The sequence below is a fragment of the Thunnus albacares genome, chromosome 8 (assembly GCF_914725855.1).
Source record: "Thunnus albacares chromosome 8, fThuAlb1.1, whole genome shotgun sequence".
Classification (NCBI taxonomy): Eukaryota; Metazoa; Chordata; class Actinopteri; order Scombriformes; family Scombridae; genus Thunnus; species Thunnus albacares.
Genome location: NC_058113.1, coordinates 14,603,856 through 14,629,731, shown reverse-complemented (window position 1 = coordinate 14,629,731; position 25,876 = coordinate 14,603,856). Strand labels below are relative to the sequence as shown.

Here is a 25,876-nt window from a genome sequence, read left to right as displayed (position 1 = left end):
CACCTGGGACTGCAGCAACTTAGTATACAAACCAAGATTATTACATTTTTCTTATATAATGTGCTGTTTCAGAAAAGCATGTTCCAACTGTACTGGTAAGTTTCATACAGCACAACTAGCTATCATCAATTAGCCGATTTGTCCTCATTGCCATATTATTCACATTATTTCCCAGCCTCACCTCAGCCTCAGTATCACATACTGTGCGATGGATTTAACATCACATTACATTCACTGAATTATTTATTTAACCACTTCTGAGAATATATAAGTCATAAGTAAAAGTCTGGAGTCTTAAATGTGATGCATAAAGTTAAAGAAGTCCTCCAGACATGTTTTAAGAAAATTACTCTGCTTTGAAGAATAATTTGTGTCTAATATGGTTTTTCCACCAAAAAAAAAAAAGTTAAATTACCTTGTTTAAGTCCTTTAAGTTATATCTTCTCCTTCTCCCTCTATGAATCTATAAATATGCAAATATATTACATTTCAGAAGTTGAACTGCTGGACACAAGATGTCTCCTACTTCACTGTAAAGTCTATTCTCAGGGTTTGTGCGTTGGAGGCTTCAAGTTTCCACATCACACTATTGTAAATTGTTTACAGGAACACCATCTGGCTCAAGACTACTTGTGATGTCACAAATCATGCTCATAGTTACACGCTTTAAACTCAGATTTAAGGTGAGCACAGAGAAACTTTCCACTTTCAGCAGATGAATGTGAAAACATCCTTCTAGTATCATACATCATTCTGCACAGAGAAGCTCAAACATCCAACTGCAGGAACAAGGAGAAAAACATTTTTTGAGTGGAGAGGGACTTTATAAATCAGCTCTTTCCATCTAATCTGACCAAGTAAATCCAGGTGAATTAGAGCTGTGATTTTTAACTGAGTTATTTAATTTAATTGATCTATCAAGTCACCTTCCATCATTTAGAAGAATAACCATAGTTAGATAAGTGTAAGTCTTGACACTGTTGCATGGACTGTTGTGGCAGCTCAGAGTTATGGGCCTGATATTTAACTTTTATAAAATGTCTCTAAACTTATTAAAGCTACAACAACCATGGATATGTGCTGTTATTTTGGTAATACTTTAATAAACAGAACCACATATCAAAAATGAGCCAACATGAGGAACTGATAAACTAACTGATATATTTTTAAAAAAGTTTGTTACATTTATAATTTTTGAGGTAAATCTGCTCATTTCTCTCTATGAACTGTAACTTTTATGTAATACTATCCATCTCTAATTGTGTACACTCACTGTGCAGTGGTGTCTGCGTCTGTTTAGTGTGTGGTCACGGGCAGCAGATGAAGGGGAAAGAGGATGACAGACGGACAGGAAGGGAGGAAGAGGCTGGAGGAAGAAAGAGGAGGAAGGAGGGAGGAGGAAAGAGAATCCCTATCCTCTTGATTATAGTGTTTATGGCATCTGGACAGTTGTCTGGCTAAGGCGAACATGCTTGTGTGTGTGTGTGTGTGTGTGTGTGTGTGTGTGTGTGTGTGTGTGTGTGTGTGTTAAGAGCATTTGGATGTGTGTGTGTGTGTAGTGCTCCAGGGACACACCTGGAGTGTAGTTATTTGGTGTTTCAGCCCAGCTAGCCACTGGCACATTTCATCAGCCTCTGTTTCCCATGACTCCCATTCTTCCCCCTCAGGGCAAGTCACAAAGTCCCTTCAACAGCAGAGGAGCCAAGTGTATAAACAGGATAACAAAATGCATTCAAGCTTTGTTTCTCAGCCCAATAGAGAAAAGTAGTGGGATTCACCAAATCATTTAGTTTAAATTAAAGGAAACATTTGACATTTTAGGAAATACACTTATTGCTTTCTTGCATAAAGTCAGATGAGATGGCAGATGCCACTGTCATGTTTGTAAAGTAAATATGAAGCTACAGCAATGAGACGGTTAGTTTAGCTTCGCATAAATACTGGAAACAAGGGGAAACAGCTAGCCTGGCTCACAACCCGCCACAAAACTGCAACCAGTCATTCTTACACTGTTGTTGTACAGATTTAACAAACAATACATAACGTGTTAATTTATTGACTTTAGAGGTGCTTCTATGCTGATTTTTTTTAAATCCTTGGAGGGGCCAGGCTAGCTTCATTCAGAGTCATTATGCTACGCTAAACTAATCGCCTCCTGACTTCAGCTTCATATTTAATGGACAGTTTTGTGGTCTTGATCTTCCCATCAGACTCTCACTAAGAAAGTGAATATGTTGAACTAAAAATGTGGAAAATATTGAACTATTCCTTAAAAAATGTCAGCTGATTGATTTCATCTACAGTATATAGCTTATATGTATCTACTGAATATATCAGATCAAACTGCAACCATAAAAAACCCTCTTTTCTATCTAGAACCTCAATAACAGTTTTGTAAAGGCAACAATATTTAACCACAGGTTGCTTTGACACCCTTAAAAGTGATCGGGGACTTGCATTGACAATTTTGTGTCACTCACTAATTGCTGCTAATTGACAAGCACCACTGAATTAAAAGAGGTTTAATCACCCAGAGGTGCAGGATCCAGTCTCAGGTTCACAAGTCATCAGATAAATCTTAATATCTTTTCATATTTCATGTGTGTGCCCCTCAAAAATGTTTATTTTGAGATGTTTTGAGTCTGATTTTGCAACATGTATCATAAAGATGAAATTTGACTTGTTTTAGGAACTCTTCTGCATCAAGTGACTTCAAGTGGGGTTATCTGTCTTTGAGGCCTATTTCAACATCACTGGATCCAACATAGTTCTCCCAACAGGAATCATTGTACTGTATTACATATATTCTGTTTGTTCTGAGGAAAGAAACTCTTCCAAAAATATATATTTCTGTGTTTTTTTTACATTTTTGAAATGAAGAAAATTTGTTACTTATGTGAAATTTTCTCTGTGGCTTTACAGCTACGGTCAAATTGCTTCTTTTGTGAATCCAACTTTCAGCTGAAGTGAAAACCTGCGTCATTGTGCCTTTAACATAAAAGCTGGCAGCGCAGCAGGGCAGCCACCTGCTCCGAGCGCAAAGAGCCATTTCCAGTCGGACTTTTTTTTCTACAAGTCAAACACACAGACACACACACACACACACACCCTCACAAACCCTGAGTTTCAGCAAATGACCATGTGGCTCCTTTAAAGCCGCAGATTCCGGATATGTCCCCACGACAAGTCCAGTCGTGATCGCGGAGGCGCACATAAAGGGCCCCGAGGGGCTGAAGCCGGATTGAAGCCTGCAGGTTGGCAGCGGTGGTTTTTGCGCAGCGGCACTGGGTCGCGTCTTTTCATCCAAATCTCTCTCTCTCTCTCTCTCTCCAAATCTCTCTCTCTCTCTCTCTCTCTCTCTCTCTCTCTCTCTCTCTCTCTCTCTCTCTCTCTCTCTCTCTCTCTCTCTCTCTCTCTCTCTCTCTCTCTGTTGAACAGGGGCGAGGGAAAGGGTTGGGACAGGGAGGAATAGCTGGAGGGAGGGATGGCTGAATAACGAGGAGAGAAACACCCACCCCGGACTGACCGAATTGTATCTGGAGAGAAGGAGTGAGAGAAAGAAAAAGAGAGAGAGACAGAGAGTAAGAGGAAAGAGGAACCCTTTGGGAGGCAGCAGCAGTCTTTGGTATTCAGAGGATTTCCTTTGGGGATAAAAGGACGCTTGGTATTGATGACTGGAGAGGTATGAGAGACGATTTCATTCATTGCGCGGTGTGTGTGAGTCGGTCTCAGGTGAGCTGGAGTGTCTGAACATAACGAGTCAATTTGAATACATCTCTGGTAGTTTGACCCAAATCTGGCTGAGAAACCTGATTAAAAACCAGTCAGTAGCACTTTGAAATTAATACCGAGGACATATGTGGTCAGTGAATCAAACTTGTGCAGTTTCACACGCAGGTGGAATATGTCAAATATAAGTTGTTGATTTTTATTTTGGCTTTTCCCAAGAGTAAAATAAGTACCTGTTTTCCTTAAATAGCCTTTAGAAATATTGGTTCTTTATGTGCGTGCGTACTGATTAAGGGTCGTTTATGCTCTTGCGGTAATTACAGTCGATTTTCAGTTAATATGTGAGTGAAAATAGCATCAAAATGAGCATGCACATTGAGCATATAGACTGCTTAATTCTCATGAAGGCGGCGCCGTGAGCCTGCTTTTCATTAACCAATTAACCAGTCGCAAAGTTGCCCTTTGGACTGCGACAAAGAGGGAATTATGCAAACTCAAAACTAGAAAAACTTTTGGGGCTTAATGTGCATTAGATTTGACCGTAATCTGATTTTATGTTTTATCATAAAGATCACATGAAAGAAGAGAGATTTAGTGAGACTTAACTCTCATTTGTGTGTGTATAATTAATTGTGTGTGTGTGTGCTAGACAGAGAGAGAATAAGAGAGTGATTTCTCTTTAATCCCTCTCATTTCCTTCTGCATGTCCTGAGGCTGATCTATGAAAAAAAAGAAAAATCAAATCCTATTTCCTGGAGTATTTTATGCTTATTAATATGCATTGTCATATTCTGGCCCTTTGACACTGTCTGGATTGAAGGAGCTAGCCGCTCTTTAGAAACCACAGGGTTACCTCCACATCAGAGAATAATTCAATCTTGAAACAACTTTTGTTGCACGTGCTGTTTTATTCATACGACTGTCAGCGAGTGTGTTCCCCCCAGGAGAGAAATGATAGGATGTCTCCGTCCATCTTCTGTGTGTAATCATGAGTGGCAGACTGGAGGAGAGGTGAAGGAGGAGAGGAAGAGGGGGTGTGGAGAACAAAAAGTGAAGGGTGAGAGGAGGAGAAGGAGGGGGGAAGAGGACAGGAGCTGTCGTGTTTGCTCCTGTGGTCGGACAATGGCAGTCATGAAATGTTCCCTCTGTGGACTGTCAATCAAACTGCTCTCCCCCTGTCTGTCCATCACTCTGTCTGTCTGTCTGTCTGTCCTCCATCTCTTCAATGCTATTCTTAATTTGTAGTTGTGAGTCTCTTCTCTTCTCTTCTCTTCTCTTCTCTTCTCTTCTCTTCTCTTCTCTTCTCTTCTTTTCTCTTCCCTCTTCTCAAACAAAGTCCTCCACTGTTTCGGCCTCTGCCTGCTCTGTGTAGGCGTGAAGCTCGACTGCTGCTCTGCGGTCAGTATAGACTGTTAAGACTACTGCTCTGTATTTGTGTCACAGTGAACGTTAGACAGGAGTAACTGATTCCAGATCAGAGCCTGGAGGGTTTGTGGGTAAGGTGGATCTTCTTGACCCGCAGAGGCTCTCTGCAGCTGAATGGCATTCCTGGTGTCTCTGTTACTGAAAACCCTCTTTCTCTCTGTCACTCACTACATTTCTCCCGCTTTGCTTTACTTTTTGTTCTTTTTCTTGACATGGTCTTTTTCTCTTTCTGCAGGTCTAGACTGCTGGTTGTGAGGATGTTGTCTACAGGACAGATCAGGTGGTGTTTGTGGGCTCCACTGGTGTTACTGGCCCTAGTTTCCCATTTCCCCAGTAAAGCACAGGGTCAAGGTAAGTACTTTTTTCCCTTCTCTCTTTGCTTCTCACCCTCCCATCCCCTCCTCTCTCTCTTCCCCTCTTTTCTCTTCACATCTTACTCCACTATTCCAACTCTGGCCATCGAACCTCATCCCTGTTCCCCTCATCACTCTTCTCTCCTCACCTTCCCTCAAGCCTTTGCCCTCACCTCTCCGACCTTCTCCATCTCCATCTCCTCTTCCCTCTCCTCAGCTGACCTCTCTGTGTCTTCTCCTCCTCCGTAAACACATCATTCCTCCCTCTGCAGCCTCTCCGTTTGATGTGCAGGCTCAGTCCAATCAGATCACATCACACTCATGATCATATCACCCCATATCATCATGCCGTTTCACCCCGGCAGCATGGCAACGTGTGCAAACCCCCGCTGCCGATGCTGCCACGCTTCAGAGGGGTTTTAATAAATGTGTTGTAACGGTGGCGCTTCAAGCTGTGATGATTTGCTGCGCAATGTGGCGCACAAAATATAACGCTCCAGTGTGCCTGGTAATCAAACTCACCTCAGCAAACCTGATTTAATCAAACTGAGCCTCATCAAAAAGTGTGATGTTGTCTGTTTTGTGTTGAAAACAGAAACACTGTTGAAATAATGTGTGTTAATAAATCATAGCTTGTTAAATCTTAATTAGCATCTTGTGTTAAAATTATAACAGATCTGCGTTGTTCTGAATTAGACTCAGATGTTCCTCCGGCTCTATTAAAACTTTATGACTTCAGAGGTAAACCTCCTGGTCTTATCATGTGATCGAGACCAGGAGGTCAGGTGATTTAGGTGATAGATGTTAAATATTTAGACTGCAGCTGTAGGATGCTTTCACTGAGAAATACACGCTTTTATCTAAACTGATCCAAGAGGTCTATACTGAATCCTGTGACTGCAGTGTGTGTACATTTATAAAATGTGTGTGTGCTAATGGCAGCCTAAGAAGTGCAGGAGGTCAGACCATTATAGTTATCTGGACAGAGATCAAAATGACCCCAAGGGACACGTAAACATTTAGCTGACCCTCCTTTGTGTGTGTGTGTGTGTGTGTGTGTGTGTGTGTGTGTGTGTGTGTGTGTGTGTGTGTAGCTCACATTCCTTCCAGGATGTGGAGTTAGACGAGCAGAGAAGAAGCAGGTCTTGATTTAAAGCAACGCTCCACCAAGAAAATCAAATAGATGTTTTTTTTTTCTCTCTGACATTATTGTCAGAATCAATAATCCACATGTGACACAATCTTTGTATTGATCTGTTTTAACAGCTAAATTAAAAGAGGAATTCCACCCTAAAATAATTCATGTTATTACAGTCCAGAGGTTTGTTTCAGGTCCATTATTACTGTAAATCCTGACTGGTTCAGCGTGTGGCTGCTTTGTGTTTAGTCTGCTTATTTACCAGAGGAATCTTTAATAAACAGTGATCTCCTTGCAATGACACTATTCTCTTTTCCTACCCTCATTTAATTCTCACTCTTCTCACTTTCCCTTTTCTTTCTCCTTTCTTCTCTCCTTCCATCCTTCTCACTCTGTTTTCCTTTAGTTATCTTTTTTTTACTCCTTTTCACCCTTAACATTTAATTCCAATTTACACCAGCAAGTCCATAGGTCATTCTTTTCATCGCAGGGAGACAGGAACGAGAAGTGAGACAGAAGTGTGACAGCATAAATTAGGCTGGGATTTGATCCCAGTGAATCACAGCAGAACATGGACGACCTCCCAGACACTATGGGAGTGTGCCCTGTTCAATCCCCTCATTAGGGAGCACGTGATAGCCATTAATTTTGCCCCTTCTGTCCCTGTGAGCTGCAACATCTGGTCAGAGGGGATTTGAGCTTGAGGATTACTGTGTGCTCTACCCATGCAGGATGTTTGTATATACAACACAAATGTTTGGATATCATCAGGAACTCCCACTACCAGAGAGTGGGCCAGTCCAGGGAGGCATTTTCACTGCAAGATATGACTAAATTTAGCAAATGATCTGGCATTCAGATCCACAGCAACAAGCTATAGTTAAGATTTTTAAAGTCCAAGAATATCCCTTTACTGATGCATAATTTCATCCTATGAAAGAAACTGCAGATGTTATTGTTGCACATGCCTTGTGTCAAGGAGGCATTGTGAAACATTTGCTTTCACAAGTAAAATCTGAAGTGATTTTTTTTTAAAAACCTGCAAAATTACATGACTGCTGGAATTGAAAATATTAAAGTTAACTTGACAGTCTGAAACACTGTGTTCTACAACATATGTTTATCTACTGCTAATTTATTTATCATTTTTTTCCTGCTGTAATATAGGAAGTGATTGTGCAGAAGTCAAAAGTCACCATATGGTGTTTCGTGCTTCAAGTCAAGAGCTGACTTTTCCAATATCTAAGACAAAGATCTTGTTCAAACCTTAAAAGGAATAGTTCAAAATTTTAGGAAACAGGCTTATTCCATTTCTTGCTGAGATTGAGGTTTCCAAGCAACCAGCAGAGCAACCAGGAAGAAACTGCGACAGTGTTTTCGTTTTTACACTTTGTTTTTTTTTTATACAGATTAAACAAATGAGATACAACGTGTTAATTAGAGAGCAGTAGAGCTGCTGCTGTTGGACGGAGCCAGGCTAGTTGTTTCCCCCTGTTTCCAGTCTTTGTGCTAAGCTAAGCTAACTGCCTGCTGTCTTTAGCCTTATATTTACCATGTAGACATTAGCGTGGTGTCAATCTTCACATCTGATTTGTGGCAAAAGGTGAGTGAGTTTATTTCCCAAAATGTGACCAAGTGTTTAGAGTTTCCTTAGACATATCTAAAAATGTTGATTTAAGAGTTGGAGGAAATGAATGAAACATGTTGACAATGTGAACGTTTTGCGTTTTTGGCAGTGAACATTCAATGCAAGTATTTCCACATTAAACTATTTTTAAAAAGTACTCTTGGCGGCCGTGTATTTCCTAGAAATTGTATTTGGTATATATTAGTTGTACTATCTATAAAGGTATATTTTTTGACCTGTGTTAGCAGATGTGATACAGTTTATAATGTAGAAATCTGCTTTTAAACTGAACAATGTACAACACTTTTTCTCTCTTTCTCTGGCTGTTGCTTTAGCCTTGAAAAGTATGGAAAAGAAAAATGTAAATTTTGTTCTCTGTTCAGCCCTCAGAGGGTGTAAGAGGTGACCTGGCACCTTGTGTCGCTGTTTCCAGTGCAGCAGTGACAGAAGCAGGATAGTTTGAGGAAAGATGGCTGCTGTCGCATCTGAACTCTGACCTCATTTTCAGGAAACAAAAAGAGTTGTCATCCCTTTTATTGTTAATTAAGCATTTATTTTTATACTCAGCCCCATTGCCTGGATGAAGCAGTCAGTCATTGTACAGGTGTCCTGTGTGTGTGTATGTGTGTATGTGTGTGTGTGCATGCTTGCCGTGTGCTTAGTGAATTATTGTAATTGATTTCGTTGATTAGCCGACAGCTCGGGTCAATACTGTGCTTCAGGACACATCACAACAGATTACGTGCTTGAGAACACATTTACAAAGATATTTCACTTTTTGTGTTTACGTGTAAATGCGTGCGTTTGTGTGGCGAGTGTGTGCGGTTAGAGGGCAGACTGGTGAATTAGTATGAGTGAAAGTGTTGGCCGGTAATTTCAGTAATAATGCACAGAGAGAGAAGCCAATGATGAGAAATCATTTATTCACAAACAAAAGAGAGGATGAGATGGAACAACCTGTGTTGAATTTAAAAACTGCTAAATTATCCAAACCTCGACTGCCTTGACCTCGCCACTCGACGGCTGTTGATGGTAATCCAGCTTGTCATAATCATCAGCCACTTTGGACTAAATGGAGCATTGAATCGTTGATATGCGATGTTCAGGACGCTCTGTAATTTTGCCCTGCTGTTAAAGCATGTAGATAATGTTCTGCGATTGTAAAAAAAAATAAATTAAAATGAATGTTAATTACTCGAGCTGATGAGGATAATTCGAAATATGAGGTTTAGGAAAGAAACAAAAGGACAATACATATCATAGATGTTACACTTTATAACATTTCTCTGGTTATTCAGTTCACTCTACATCCAATATGCATACATATGCCAAATGACACAGTGTACAGTAGGTAGGAATAGTGTCAGGTGAAGCAGTTGCTCTCTGAAAAGCATGAAATAAGCTTCAGGCGTTTTGGAAACGTAGACATGCTTCCTAAAATCACAGAGTGGAATATTGTGCAGAGCCTGAAGTGACTTAAAGCTGAACAGATATTGTAGTAGTACAACGCTATGAATCGACTCCTTAAGCCTTGGTTTTCTTGAAACAACTGAGAAAAGCTGCCAGAGTGGTTAGAAAATGTCACTTGTTTAAAATGCAATTCAACATTTTGTGAATCGAGCTAACTCATCTTAAAGTAAAGGGGATGATCATTTCTTCCATATATATAATCCCTGAGAGATTAACCTGAGAGAAAGAGAAAATAAAAAGCTTTTTGAGCCTACTGGCTGTTTTTTTCACTTTCTTTAAGAACAGGCTTTGAAGGATAATTCTAGTTTATCACATCTTGGGTCTTATTTTTATAGCTCTGGCCATCATTTTTATCAGACATGATAACATTGCACTCACTGAAGTAATTGCTGAGATATGAGAATCCGCGATATAAAAAGTGTCGACGGAGAAAGAAACATGAGCAGTCAGACGATCAGATAGGTGCCAACAGTTTAGCTAGATTATCTTTATTTGGAGGTAAAAGCGTAAGTGAGAGCAACAGTAATGACAGTAATAATCTGTTATAGTGTAAAGTGGGTCAGATCTGGACTATTAAATCATGTGTAAGCTGTCATGAAACTTGTGTGTCGGTGAAATACAGTAATTTTGCTGTTTTCCTTCTTTTTCTCTTCCAAATAAGTCTATCTAACCTGTGGGTTTGGTTAAAACCTGTATGATTATCTAACTGCTTGTGTTTCTTGCTTTATTAAAGCAATATCTCCTGCAGTCTAGAATATGGACAATGTTTTTAAACTACTGTTTAAAGGAATAGTTCGACACTTTACACTGTTTCACTTTCTTGCAGAGAGCTAGTTGAGAAGATTGATACAACGCTCATGTATCTGTCTGTTAAATATGAAGCTACAGTCAATAGCCTGTGAGTTAGTTGTTTTTTTGTCACCGTGAGGTTGCCAGGCAACCAACGGAGACTCCAGGAAATAGTCTGCATCTGGCCAAGAAATAGTCCAGCACATAACTCCCTGTAAAACCACAAATTTATGTATTCAAACTTCAGTTTTTATATGAATTAAGCAAAAAAAGATAGAACATGTTAATTACTAAGCTTTAGGGGTGGAGACAGAAGAGTGAAGCTGGCTTTCTCCCCGTTTCCAGACATTATGCTAAGCTAACTGGCTACTAACTGGCTACCTTATATGTAACAGACAGACATGAAAGTGGTATCAGTGTTGTAACCCTGTCTCCTAGAAATTCTCTGGCATCAGAGTCCTTTGTCTTGTACGGCCCCCATCCACAATGACCTTCTCCCTTTGACGACAGCGATATACTAATGTAGCACTTCATTCATGTATTCATTTGCATTGCCTGTTTACACAATCCAGGTAGCATTTATGTTTGCTACAGTAACATAATTGGGAAAACAATTCAGTAGAATATGAAAGTAATTTCTAGGAGATATGGTTTTGGTATTCACATCTATTTCTCAGCAGTAAAGCTAAAAGCGTATTCAACAAGATATCGAACGATTCCTTTACTTTAAATAGTTGAGTATAGCGTATTGTAATTATTATTGATATGATTGCCAAAACCAATCGGCGAAAAATTAGACCTGTTTCTGTGTTATTATTGCAAACTCCAGAATTTTAATTGTATTGCAGTCCTAATTAGAGTCTCACATCTAATCAGTCATCTCCTGCATAATTGACCTAGTTAAGAATTTAATGTCTATACACTTTTGGTTGGCGGGATATTATATATCATGGCTCCCTTCACCAGACTGCACATGGGGACGGATCATCCAACAGACTCTTAATACTCAGCCAGTCCTTAACAGAGATTTCACACTCATGCACGCACATCCTGTGCATGCACAATGCAGCAAAGAGATAAGTGTTGAGGGAAAAGGCATCACTTACACAGGTAAGCGAATGAAAGAGACAAAAAAGGCGTTAAGCCACTAAAGGACAGGAGGAGCGGGGGGACTGTACTGTAGAGGAGGAGATAGGATAAAAGAGCTGAAGAGGGGAGAGGAGAAGACAAGGGAGGAGGAGGAGGAGAGGGAGAAGAGAGTTAAAACCCAAGGATAAGAAGAGAAGATATGATAAAGGAGTGAAGTGTTCCATAAGAGCAGCAGAGGAGATAAAAAAAAAAAGCGGAGAGGTGGAAAGAAAAAGCCAGAGTGGATTTGGGTTAAGTGCTATCTCGGTGAGCAGAGTAGTTCTTGTACCAACGAGACACAGACCACATCAAAAGACGTGTGCTGCAGCGCTGGATAGGCACTAAACACACACACACACACACACACACACACACACACACACACACACACACACACACACCCAGCTCCCTCATGTACAGTAGCTATCTTGTGGTGACAGTGCAAGCCAGCAGTTGTCATCCATAAATCCTGAGTATTAGTGAAGCTACTGTAGCCTGAACACTCATGGTGGAGTCAGTAGGCTAATCTGGAAAGAGAGGAAGAGGAAAACAAGGAATTAAGAAAGGATGGGAAAATGAAAGGAGGGGAAAAGATGAGAGAAGAGGAAGGAACAATCAAAGTATTGTGGAAAGAAGCAGTAGGGAAAAGAGAAGATAGAACAAAGACAATGGCAGGAGAGAGAACGGATTGGAAAAAGAGGATGATTGGAAGAGAAAGATGATGGCAATGAAAAAGAAAGGAGGATAAAAAGAGGTGAGAGGGAGGGCAGGGAAGAGGCAACTGGGAACGAGAAAGGAAACTGGGGAAAACCAGAAGGCTCAGAGAAGACAAAAGGAGGAGAAGAGCTGAGAAGAGAGTTGAATGGAAGTTGAAAAGTTGGAGATATTGTTGAGCGGAGGATGAAAGAAGAGAAGACAGAAGCCAACACGGAGCGGGATGGCGAGCCAAATCAGGAGATGGGAAGAGGAAGCTTGCGGAAGAAGTTGAAACAGAGACAAGAAATGAGGGGAGGGATGGAGCGAGGAGAAGATGAAGTGAAGCAGAAGATTGGACAGCGAGCATGTACTCATTTACCAGGAATCCCTGCTCGATTTTCACCGCTGCTAATCCTGGGAAGAGTCATCCCTTCTCAAACTGGGGCGTCAAGCTGCGCCTGCATTGCTCTAACCCAGATAATTCCAGTACATACTGGGCCTCCAGTTAAAAGACTTTTCTGGTTCACGCTCCCTACAGAGTCAGGAGATTACTCAAAGTTAGCCCCCTTTTCAAGCATGTTTGTATTACGGTTCAGCTGCATGAGGAAAGAACATGTTAAATATTGTTTTTGAAGGGATTTTCAATAATTTTCTGGCAGGCACAACAGTTTATAATTTTTTTCATTGAGGCTTCAGTGACTTTTTTCTTTTTTTTTACTCTTTTTACTGGAGCTGCATTTTGTTGCTAAGCAGTAGTCGCCAAAGTCCTGCCAAATGGCTGGACTTTCATTTACTACCTGGCAAGAAGCTTATGCAAGGCTCAGTCCGGAGCTGTTGGGGGGCTCGCTGAGTCCAGTGTTGTAGCTCTTTCAGATAAATTGCTCTTGTTTGTGTAATATACTGTTTCACTATAAGCACTGTAAGTTTGGTGGAGAGTTTAAGCCATCTACAGTTTCTACAGGTTTTTTATCGTGAGATACAGAGAGTGGATGTCTCTTCGCTGCGTGAAGTATTTCACAAAAGCGTCTTGGCACTCAGATTCAGAGAGAAAGAGTGTGAATTGTTTAGCTTCGATCGCATTTATGATTGCACGGTGGTAAACAAGAGCAGACGTTTCGATTTGTGAAGGGTAATTTGTATCCGAGACCCTCATGTTCTGTCAGCATCCATAGCTATTGAAGCTATTATGTCCATATTCATTAATCATATTCGCTGTCTCTGAAATTGCCTCCATCTTATAAACCTTGACATGCATTCACAGCATTGAAGAGGGTCATAGTTGGCTTGTTCATTTTTTTACACAAGATTTTTATTATAATTCAGTGTATGTGCATGTGTGTGTGTGTGTTCATTGACTTGCAAAGCAAAGATCAAGGTATTCAAGGCAATTTTCACCCGGTTATTAGCACCCTGCCTGCCAACTCAATTCACCTACTATCAAGAACACATGAAAGGATACGGGAGTAATAATCCACCCGGCTCTATCATACACTTAAATTATTCATAGATTCTTATTGTGTGGTGTAATTATACTGTTTCATGCGATGCATTTTGAGTATTTGATAGGTGGCGTGGTGTGACTACTTAAGAAAAGCAATGAGCAAAATGTAAAACTGAAGTGCTGCACTGTGTCTCTGCAAACTGATCAAACGGACACAGAAGATATTGTGATGAAAAGTTCAAGAAGTTGTGAATTGCAACCGGAATCTCTCATTGGCTCCGTTACGTATTGTGACTTGACTTTAACATATGATGTAATACCATGACTAAAATCTGAAGGATGTTTGGCATGCAGCAGGTTGTAGCTGGAACATCTTTTGGAAAGCGATAAACTTTTTAACTTTAACTTTTAACCTTACCTTAATGATTGACTAAAGAAGCGAAAAACTGTAAGACTGATGTACTTCACTTATGTATAACATACCGACATATTTAGGATAATAAAAGTAGACAAAATCTACAGTTTAATATGTTTTTTTTTTTGGAGAAGCTTCCATGACTTGTTTCATTTTGGTCTCACATTTCTTAGAAGGAACCAAGAAAGAAATTTTGTCACTCAGCTCAAACACTTGGTGTCAATTGAATGAAATAATTAAGTCGAGTTACATTCAACTAATCATTTGTTGTATAACCAAGAAAAGGGTCATAGAAGAAAGAAAAATATCAGAAAAAATACAAAAATCACGTCTGATGAGTGATTGAAGATAACAATTAAGGTCGTCATCTTTTAATATGTGGGAATTAACCGAGTGGAGCATTTCTATCTCTACCTTCAATATAACAACACAGTACATAATTTACATAATTTCATGCTATGGCTTGAATGGGATTTTCCACTGAGAAAGATGGAGGTCTGTTCTCATCAGCGAGTGAAAATCCTGCGCAGTACACCTCAGGTTGGTCAACATCATATCACCTGTTATTCTGTTTTTTTTTTTCCTCTACACAATTTCTCCCTAATGCCTGATGTACAGTCTTTACATGTCCGCACTCCCTAATTAACAGATCAGCACCAGTGTCTGCAGGCAAAGAATCGCTTATTTGGGTCAGAAGTTAAGATGAGGTCTCCCTCAAAGTTTATTACAGCTTAAAGGGATTCTTTGGCATTGAAATTGATGTTCATTATTATTCCCCGGATATCTCACGGTGCAGAGTAGCTGCTGCAGAGATCTCTCTCTGACATGTGTCCAGTGAGGAGGTTACTCAATATCTGTTTTGTGTTAAACTCTAAACATTTTTCTGACTCAAGACCTGTGTTCATGTCTTAAAATTGTCATGACAGCAACAGTTACAGAGCTGTGAATCCACTGTGTGAATTTTAGAAAGGAATCATATTTTTAATAGCATGGATGGAACCTATTTTTTAAATTTTTTTTAATCAACAATGTACCAAAAATAGTAATATACATATCTTAGAAATCTTATGCAACCTCATCTACACATTAAGTGAATCCAAGCTGTGCTCTGACCCCAAACATAGTTTACTGTGTGTCAAAATATCACTGTAAAAGTCAACAAGTTCATTTTGATCTGTTTTTAAAGAGTGCTGGCAGGTAAAGTGACTTCACATTGGCCCTCTAGAAAAAAACTGTGGGAACATATTCAATGCTTTGTACTTAAACTAGCATTGAATATACCAAATGGTGATATGTATCGCAGACATAAAGGTTATGTCTGCGACTTCTTTGTGCATCTGAGGTGAATATGTAGTATTCCATAATACTACATTATGGTCTACACAGTATCTGTTTTACTTACACTACGTCTCTTTCATTCACTCTGCTGCTGTCGTCCTTTCATCTTTGGTCTGTCTGTCGGGAAATTTAGAAACAGTCCAATGCTCTTCCGCTTCTCTGCTACCCTCCTGATCCTGCAAAATCTGCCGTCTAACTGTGTTAAAGAAGCCACTGACTGTACACACACAAACACACACACAAACACGCATTCATTCATGCAGAGAATGGCTGCTGTCACTATTTTTTAACAGGCCACTGCAGATCTGTTTTCATTGACAGAGAGCTTTGAAAGTATAGTGAGCGGCTGAGGAGGCTTTTGTACACCAATCGTTTCTCCACAAAACTGTATAGATCGAGAATGTGCAACACACACACACACACACACACACACACACACACACACACACACACACACACACACACACACACACACACACACACACACACACACTCACACACATTGGCACAGGCACAAACAGCTGCTTTATTTACTTTTTTTCATTGGATTGTAACAGAGATTTAAATCATCCCTCCTCGTTTCACTTTTCCTTGTAATGTATCTTATAAAGAGGATTTGACTTAAACAGTTCATTTTAATCTGTGCCTTTTTAAACCCTTTTCATGCCGTTTTGAACACAAGCAAATGGAAACTGAGCTCTGTGCCATGTTGACCTGCTGTATGTGTTGCTCTCAAGGTTGCAAGAACTTCAAATAGGAAAGTTGTCATCCCTTTTTCTCTCCCTCTGTCCATCCATTTATTCATTTCTTCATTTTGAGTCATTTTTTGTAGCAGATTTTGTGGTCTGGGTCCTGTTTCTGGGTTTCACATAACTGACTTAGTCATCATGCTAACACCTGTTGATTGGTGGCTGGGAGCTTTTTGATGAATATATTTTTCATTCATCAACATATTTATTTCCAGTGATTTTGGGAACATTATTGAAGCTGATTTAAATGTGTTTTTCAGTTCCATCTCCGAGGAGGCTTCGTTTCAAAGTGCTGAGTGCAAGCAAACTCCTTGTTTCATGGAAGGAGCCCAAAGGAGACTTTGACAGCTATCTGTTCCTCTACAACAGCATACCAGGTAGGATGATTTTGATTTAGACACCTGTCAAAAACCTGCCACAAAAACACGCATTACAAATGTATAGAGAAAATACTTCTATGCTAAAGAGCAGTGGGACCTGACTTTTAAATTCTGGGAGAAGGATCCCATTATGACTTGGATTTTCTGTCTGTCAGGAAGGATTATGTAATTTATTTCTTATCAAGTCTCCCTTGAAGGATTTACACGCTTCAGAGATGTGGTAGACTCAAAGTTTGTCCTGCACTTCTGCCAAGTTTGAGACAAAGGAGTGTTTTTTCTGAGTACGTAAGACCTGTCAGCAGATTTGAAAATGGGATTGACAGGTACACAGGACTCTAAGACCTACACTGACTTATGATGGAGTTCAGTCCGGTCATTCATTCAGCATTATCACAGTATGGAGTTGTGGGAATGATGGACGCCTGACGCCTGCTTTTTATCCAGCTTGTCAGTCATAGATCAATGTAAAGACATAGGGCATGACCTTGTCTACTTCTGGGTATGAACAATATAGTCAGTAATCACCCTAATTATCATTGACGTCTCCTCCATCAAGTAATCACAGCATTGCTACCGTCACGGCCATACATCACCTTCACATCAATTCCTTGACTATTGCTGCACCGCTGCCTACATTTGTTCTGTATTAATGCTGAACGCTGCAGACAATTCTTTCATAGCAGTTGTAAAAATGAATAAGTAGGACTGAATAAGCACTCTGTAACATAAAACTTGTTTCTCGCAAACAACCCTTTGTGAGAAACACCTCGTCTGACTATTTCTTGCTGCCTCCAACAGCTGAGAAGAGAACAAAAACTGAAATTTATGGCCACTTCCTCTCAGGGAGGAGTGAGAGTGCAGCAGTATCTCACTGGCATTCAGCAAATGCAATAAAAAAAACATTGGACTTCCACAGTGTCCTTTCTGGATCCATACACACTATGAGCTCTGATGACTGTTAGGGTGTCTGAGTAGCTTAATAAACCCTTCTACAATACCTGTCCTGAGTCCTGATGTACACTTTCTTCTGCGTCCTACAGCATCTGAGTCAAATGAGGGGAACGCCAGGCAGAGTAAAGCTAACACTGATAGAAGAAGTCCCTTTGTCGAGACATGAAACACCATTTTGGATCACAAAAGAGGCTGTCAGAGTGGCAGCTAACCTTTTGTCTCAACATAATATCCTGTTTCTTCTCAGAGTTTTCTCTAAAAAGGAGCAACTAACATGCAACTGGATAAGGATTGAGGTTGTAGACCAAAGCAGATGACTCATTTTTATGATCCAAAAAAAAAAAGACTGACATTTTCTCTGCATATATGCATTCTTAAAACATGGTCCACTGTCAAATTTCTCTCCCAATATTAGTATCCTTGTAGAAAAAGTAGTCCATGTCTTATTGCATCAAAAAGTGTTTAACTTTAGCCTGAGTTTCTCTCTCCAGTGGCTTTATTCTCTTAAATATGACAGCGCATGAATTAAACTAAAATAAGCACATATTGGAAGTCTGTTCAATAGCCTGCCAGCGATTCTGAAATTCATATAATGTGGTTTTTCTCTGTGTGTAGTTTCATATTTGCGTGTTCAGTTATCAGTGCCAGATGGCTATATTTGCTCTCTTAAATGTCAGTGGAGATGAAGCCAAACCCAGCACACTTTTTCTTTTTTTAAAATTGAAATTCAATGTTTTACTGTACTCAACTTCAGCTTATTGTTACACTGTAGCTGCAACCGATTTGAGGAATAATTTGGGTATTGGAAAATGGGTTTGATTTTCAGACATTTGTGATTACTGAGGGGTAAAATAGGTTGTAAAATTTACAGCAGCAGTGTAGGAGAATGTGCATAAATTTACTGCAGTACTAACGCATTAGACAGTAAAAATGTAACCATCTGCATTTTTGTACAGATCAACTTTTTAATATATCATGTAACTAAGTTTGAATAGAGAAGTTTTAATTTGCCTTATCAACTGGTTCGTATAATGTAGACAGCCAATCAGAATGAGGTGTTGCCATGACAGCAGGTTGAGTTTAGTCACTCAGGCTCGTGCAGCGTTTGCTAGTAGTTAACGGCTAGTTAGCCGTCAACCATTAATTACATATGGATTTCAGAAAACACAAAACTGTGATTTTTAGGCCCTTTAATAAATACAAAAGAATATCAATGTATTAAAAAATATCAAATATCAGTGAAATCACCCTTTTTTCATTTTCATAAGAAAAATAAAGGTTTCACAAATCTGAAAGTGGGTTTAAATAGCGTTAAAGCTTTTGCTATGATGTCAAAACTCTTTCATAAGTGAAGGTGGTGAAATAACAGAGAATTGGGAAAAATTGCAAGCAAAGGGAAATAATGTGAAAATGTGAAAATAACAACATCAACTTGTCTTGTTCTGACGAACTGAATGCAAACCTCAGTTGGGACCATTTGAGGATTGTTTTGCTCGGTCTGTGGCAATTATTATTGTCATCCACCTGAATACTGGCCTGAATGCGCGTTGTGAGTTGCTATGACATAGGTTACCACAACACGAAATGCAACTATTGGTCCAAATCACATGCAGTCTACTGATTCATATCATATGGAAAAGTTGCAGTAATTTAGCAAAATTGCAAGCTCTTTATAGTAGAGATTACGACCGCAAAATCACAGTTTCCTGGAGGGACTATCTTATTTTATGATTGGTCAAACTCTTGTGAAAGCTTAGCTCCTGTTTGTGCCTCTCATGTATTAGCATACATTGGTGTCACAGACGTAACCATCGGTTTCTTTAAAAGATAATTAATCAGCAATATTTTAAAAACCCAGAAGGTCGTTCAAAAACGCTTACTGCTGTTCTGAAGGTATTTCCAGAATCCCCAAAGACTCTTCTAACCATCTGGATGAAAAATATTTCGCCTGCTGCATTATAAGAAAGATTTTTAACCTGTTCCCAAGTTGCCCCTATCTTACTGTATCAAAACAAAGATGGCAGCTACCTGGACAGGAAACAGAGTCGCAATTTGGAAACGAGTTAAAAATCTTATGGTGCAGCGGACATAATGTTTTTTTATCCAGATGGTTTGAATAGTCTTTAGGGATTCTGGAAAATGGTTAATTATCATTTAAATAAACTGATAGTTGCCTCTGTGACCTGAATGCTGATACATGAGACACAAACTGGTGAAAACTGTGCTCTTGTGTCTAATTTTGACTTGCAGTATTTTATACAGTATTTTCATTGATACCTGAAATGCACTTTGTTGGACACCAAAAGAAAAACAACATGGCTGCGTTTGTTTTCTGATGGTTGAACCAGGCCTGTTTTACGTTCGTGATGAAACATTCTTGTCAAGCAGAATACCCTGAAATTCCAGCCAACTTTCTGTATTTATTCCGGTTGAAAATGAACATGACAACAGTACTGGAAGCAGCTAAAACATCAGCTCCAGAATCCACTTAATTAAACAATATGATGATTTTAATGAGTTTTCCACAACTGAGTCTTTCCACAAGCAAACTGTTTTGGTTATCATGGAAAACAAATCAACATATATATAGTTTGAGTTTCAAACATTGCTCCCTGGAAAGACTTGCAACTACTTTAAAGGAATAGTTCAACATTTTTGGGAAATTTGCGTGTTCACTTTCTTGCAGAGTTAGATTTAAAAACTGAAAACATCCTCATTTCTGCGTGCAAAATATGAAGCTAGAGCCAGGAGTTGATTAGCTCTACATAAAGACTGAAAGCTTATAACTAGCGAGCTTCGGTGGGCATATTTTTGAACTTTGGATAGAGCCGGAGTGGCTGTTCCATTCTTTATGCCCACCTAAGCTAACCTTCTCCTCCAGGTAAGGTGTTCTTCAACACTTTCGGACTGAAATTGAAATGAGAAAGGATGATTCGCACACCAAGTGTAGAAAATAATGAGGACAGGTTTTTTCCAGGAGGATAGGTCATTTTCTGATGTCACGTAATAAATGTATTTCAGTCATGAAAGGGAGGTCTACAAAGGAGGGGAGGACTCAAAAGATTATAAAAGGGTTTTTATGCCTGAGAAAACTGTCACACAAACTCTCAATGTAGCAGTGCTCATAGGGTGATTGTCCACCCTCCAAACTGAGCCCTGACATCCAGGTTGATTGGCAGTAGTTTGGTTCCCCTGTGTTGACAGTTGAGTGTGTGGCGTTAGTACCGATCCATGCAGCTACCTCACCTGACCTGCAGTTCCCTTCAGTAGGATTTATCTCCCTTCTCCTAAAGGCGTCATTAGTCATCACCCTACAGGGACAGGGGACAGAAGAGCTGAGGAAGCACACACACGCCTTATTGATGGCTGGATTGATTGCAGGGTCAAAATTTTAATGGGTTGATAATGTGACGTGTTGGCCTGACGGGGATTAACTGCAGAGGAGAGGACGCAAGCACACACACACACCGACACACACACACACACACACGCTTGTTTCTTTGTGAGACTCAACAATTCATTTGAAAAGCAAGTCCTATTCTCCTGCCCCAAACTAACCTTTATTATTTCCCGAAGCTTCATCCTCCTTCCCAGAAATAATAGAAATACTCAAAATTAAATTGAATCGAATACAAAGCTAGAGTTGGAATTTTTTCATCTTTTTGTCACATGCTATTCTTGTGAAGATATTTTCTCTTTAAAAGAACAGAAGTGGAAGAAAAGAGGAGCAAATCCACATCCATAAAATAAGCATTTCAACCTTGAGCTTGACATTGACCTGGCGTCATAACAGAGAATTTTAATCACGTCTTCCGCTGAATTAACTTCATATTAGCTCAGCCTTGAGAATACTAATATTTTGCCTCCAAGCAACTGAATGTAGCAACAAGAAATGAACAACATGGATCAAAACAGTATCCATGGATCTAACCTCTACCCCTCTTTTTCCTCTTCTTCTTCTTCTCTCTGCCAGGTGGTCGTCAGAGGGAGATCATAGTATCTAAATCTGACAGCAAGGTGTTGATAACAGACTACAACCCCTCTAAAGACTACATCGTCAGTGTCATCGCTGTCAGCAGCAACCAGCAGAGTAGACCACTGAAGGGTAGACATAAAGGTGTGTTCATGCATATTATGTTTTGTGCTTTTTATTCTACTGCTGTACTGCATTCTGTCGCCCTACTTTTGTCTGTTGTACTCTACTGTACTGTTCAATTCTGCTCTATACTGCTCTGTATACTACTGTGCTTCTTCCTGATACTACGCTACTCTACTCTCCTACTAAAATTGTTTTCTACCTTCCTCATTTCTCAGCTTTTTTTGTCCTCTCCCTTTGTTTCCTTTCGTTTCTCTCTTGTCCACTCCTCTTCTCACATCTTGTCTCCTCTTGTCTCTTTTCCTCTTCTATCCTCTTGTTTCCTCTCCTCTTTTCTCCTTTCCTCTGTTCTCTGTAATGCTACTCTACTCTTCTGTACTGTATTCTGCTCTACTGTAATCTCTAAGTATCTATTGTATGTATATTCTTTTCTTATATTAGTATGTACACACAGATAGAGAGAGCACCGTCTAAAATCACTGCTTTTTGTTCTCTGGGATTCTGCTTACCGAATCTGTTCAACCTGCTGTAGCTGAAAGAGGTGAGAGTCATGGAGGAGACAAGACTGAACCCCAGAGGCTGACTGATTCAGTTGTACATCCTGAGGATGCCAACGAGATCTCCGGAGGTAGGACAAACGCTCACAAACACGGTTTCCAGGAGAGGAGGCCATACACAAATTCAGTGCTCACATGAACGTATAAATAAAAGGAACTGCGCTGAGTGGGACTCCGCTTAAAGAGTCCTCCAGTCAGTTGCCATAGTGATGTTTGGAGGTAGGACAAAATGGTGGTTAGCTCTGTCTTTCACACCAGCTCCATGGATCAGAAAGGCCAAAAAATATGAGCCTGGTGTCTGTCCATGTCCTGGAGGATCCGACTGTGAAGTGTTTCCCCCGTGCGGAGCTTGTGCGGCAACTGATTAACAACAAAAATCCACCTTTTTAAAGCAATACCCAGACAGACATCAGCCTGGTGGTTTACTTACCCACCAAGTGAGAGCACAGATGCCAAAACCATCTATGCTTCATTGGTGAACCATTCATCTTAGTGCTTGTTGGAAACTCTTTAGCATTTGCAATGTTGAATAATATTTGGTGGCTGTGAATCCTGATATTAGGCGATGAATGACCCACACTGTTCACTTGTGTCTGTGCGGTTGCCTGTTAATTTGAGCTACCCCTCCCCGACAAGGCTGTCTGGCTTTCTGTCTGTTTGTTATTGAAACCAAGATGTTCTTTCAGTTGGCAGCACTCATGTCCTCTTACTTAAATACCTAATATTTCAACCTCTATTCTATGAAATGTGAGAGAAGAAAGGAATGCATTCATTTTTGTCTTCAATGTATGTGTGTGCTTGCATAAAAACTATCTTATGTCTGCTGATTTCTTTACCATAACCGTGTTCAGCGGGGAATCTTTGCCTTGAGAATAATTGATCATTTGTAATATGGTTTTCTGTGTATGTGTGTGCCTTTTTGTGTGTTTGTGAGAAAGATGTAGCTGGTTATTTGCCGACTCAGACATGAACTCGTGGTTGAATCTGAGATGTATGAATATGATTGTTTTTACAAGATTTAAAAGTCACTTTTGGTGACATTTTTACCATTGCTTTCTAGCCATAAGTGTACACAACGGCAGAATCTCATTACTCAGCGGTAGGGTAGGGTGCTTATTATTTAAGCACACTTGCTTTAGGCTGGCTTATTATTCGTATTTTTGTGCGCAAGGGGATCATTTATCATCGGGCAGTAAAAGAATGTGGGGGCTCAGAGCTATTCAGGAAGTTGCGACTATTGAATATGATTTAAATAGGTCCAGCCTCCATTTAACTGTATAGTGCATGTCATCATTTTTTATGGACTGTAACCCTTATATATTATTTTCACAATATAATTTTACTCTGTAATGCTATATGTGCACTTCATATTTGCTGATGGAGCAAGAGAGGGAGACACACACACACACACACACACACATACACACACACTCACAGAATCAATCACTAAGGAATTAACCATGTTATAAAGCTTATTTATAGACACTTTGCATGAATACAAAATTAATTGGCTCTTAGGTGGAGATGAAAACACATCGATAGTAAATCAAAGCAAATTTTATATTGACTGCAATCTCTGGCAACACTTTAAGTGTCCTTATTACAATGTATTAACCTGCATACAAAGCTTGTATTGGATTCACAGTAAACAGACTTTTTCTTTCTGGAAAATACTGCACTGTCACTATGCCATCCTCTCAAAAAGTATTAAACCTACAGCGGAGACACAATAAAAGCTAAATCAACACATTTATGAAAAACGTAAACAAGCCTTGTTGTTTAACCAGAATTTCAATGGATGTGTTCCCATCGGCTAATTATGTGGTTCATTGTGACAGTTAAAATCAGATGGTGCAGTAAAACTTCAACATCATAAATTGTGTGGCGACCTTCAGACATTTTTATTTTTTGTTTCGGAAAGACAAATTAGATTTTGAATTGTGCATTCCTCAAACACAGACAACAACATGACAGAACTCAGGCTGTTATTGTTTTGGTAGAATTTTCCAGCTGTGCCTCTGGGCCAACACATCTGGTTACAAAATGACCAAAAATCATCTCTGTGACTTGAACTACCGCTGATCCCACACTGAAACTAAAAACAAACGAAAACACATAACGATGACACATACACACTAACACATACACACAGGTTTAGATCTTTTCTTTTTCTCTTTTCTCTCTTTCTTTTCCCTCCTCTCCTTCCTGTCAGTAGGTAGATTATAAAGCTGGATTTCCTTCGGTCTGCTGTCATCACAACCACTCACTATTCACTGCAGCAGAGGTGACCTTGATTGGTGTTCTGTCTCATATCTGTTGGGGATTATAATAATATCCTGCTGTGCTTCAATAGAATCTGTGAATGTACTGTGTGTGTGTGCAGCTTTGTGTACGGTATTGATAATTATAATGTCTCATGGCGGATCAATAGAAGGTGCTCTTTTATGTGTTACTGTAACATGTGAGTGCTTCTCTCTCTTTCTCTCTCTAACATGCTGTGTGTGTGTGTGTATGTGTGTATTATACAGTGATAATGCCTTGTGTTGCATACGTATGTGTGCATTTGTGTGTGTGTGTGTGTGTGTGTGTATTAGCTATGCAACACAGTCCATCACCGCTTTGTTCCAGAGTAGTGATCAGCTCGCTTTTATGTCAGGGTGTGTTGTTTACAAAACCTTTCATTAACAGCGGGTTCAAAATCTCTTCTCTGATGTCTGTGTGTGTGTGTGTGTGTGTGTGTGTGTGTATGGGGGGGGCACACATCAGACAAGTCAGTTACCTTTTTGCACTCAAGCTGTGTGTGCATGATACCCTCTGCATGTATGTTTCAGTCACAAAGTATTATTTGTAAAGGTGGGTTTTTTTTGCTTTTTTTTCATATAGTGACAAATTAGTTTGGGTCGATTGTAAATAAAAAGTCATATGAGAAACTTAATAATAATCAGGTATTTCTAGCATGACATACATTCATAATATTTTGCATTTAAACTTGGTAAACCGACGTGAAAGAGTGCAGAAAAGGAGAAGAAAATATGCAGCAAACTTTTTATCTAGCTTTAGCTTTTCATCTTTGCCTGCCGATATCAAAAGCATCCTGCTAGTTTGTGTGTGTGTTGTTATGTATGTACACACGAGTGTTTGTGAGCATGTTCGTAAGCTGGATTGAAGTTCCTCAGATGTGTTTTAAAGTAGAGGGGAGGTAGCCCTTAGTTGAAGGAAGTGTCATAAAACTTCTTGTGTTCGAGGTAAAATAACCACTTTAGCCTCCTATTTTTGTCCTAAAGATACTTTACAAATTACTTAACTGCATCTTGCAGAGCATAAGAACAAGCTGCTCTCAACTAAATACAGACTGTCCATTCCAGGAGCTTTAAATGAAGCTAATTTTCTGTCTGCTCTTGAGGTGTCATTGACTGAGTCTGGCTCTGAGCAAATAGGAGAGGTTTTAAACGTTTTTTTTTTTTTTGTTTTTTTTTTTACCTTGCTTTGTAGTTTGCAGTCTGTCCAAGTTTCCTGCATTGATGTCAGTCATTTGTAGGTCTGCACCTCCAAGTCGATGATTTGAATCATCGGTCAGGGACTCCTGAGTTGGAT

The 25,876-nt window shown here is 39.7% G+C and overlaps 1 protein-coding gene across 4 annotated transcripts in view; it reads left to right on the top strand.

Moving 5' to 3' along the window:
• Window positions 1-3,114: 3,114 nt before the first annotated feature.
• The window catches only part of col14a1a (collagen, type XIV, alpha 1a), a 150,330-nt gene continuing 127,568 nt past the window's right edge, over window positions 3,115-25,876 (top strand). The window contains exons 1-5 of one of the 4 annotated variants that reach the window (XM_044359600.1): window positions 3,115-3,254; window positions 5,390-5,505; window positions 16,559-16,675; window positions 21,603-21,746; window positions 22,258-22,353. In XM_044359600.1, coding sequence (XP_044215535.1) covers window positions 5,412-5,505; window positions 16,559-16,675; window positions 21,603-21,746; window positions 22,258-22,353 — 451 coding nt within the window. In that variant the 5' untranslated portion in view covers window positions 3,115-3,254; window positions 5,390-5,411. Of the gene's footprint in view, window positions 3,255-3,515; window positions 3,683-5,389; window positions 5,506-16,558; window positions 16,676-21,602; window positions 21,747-22,257; window positions 22,354-25,876 lie in introns of those variants that run through there. The other 3 variants (XM_044359601.1, XM_044359599.1, XM_044359602.1) reach the window with 3 other exon arrangements.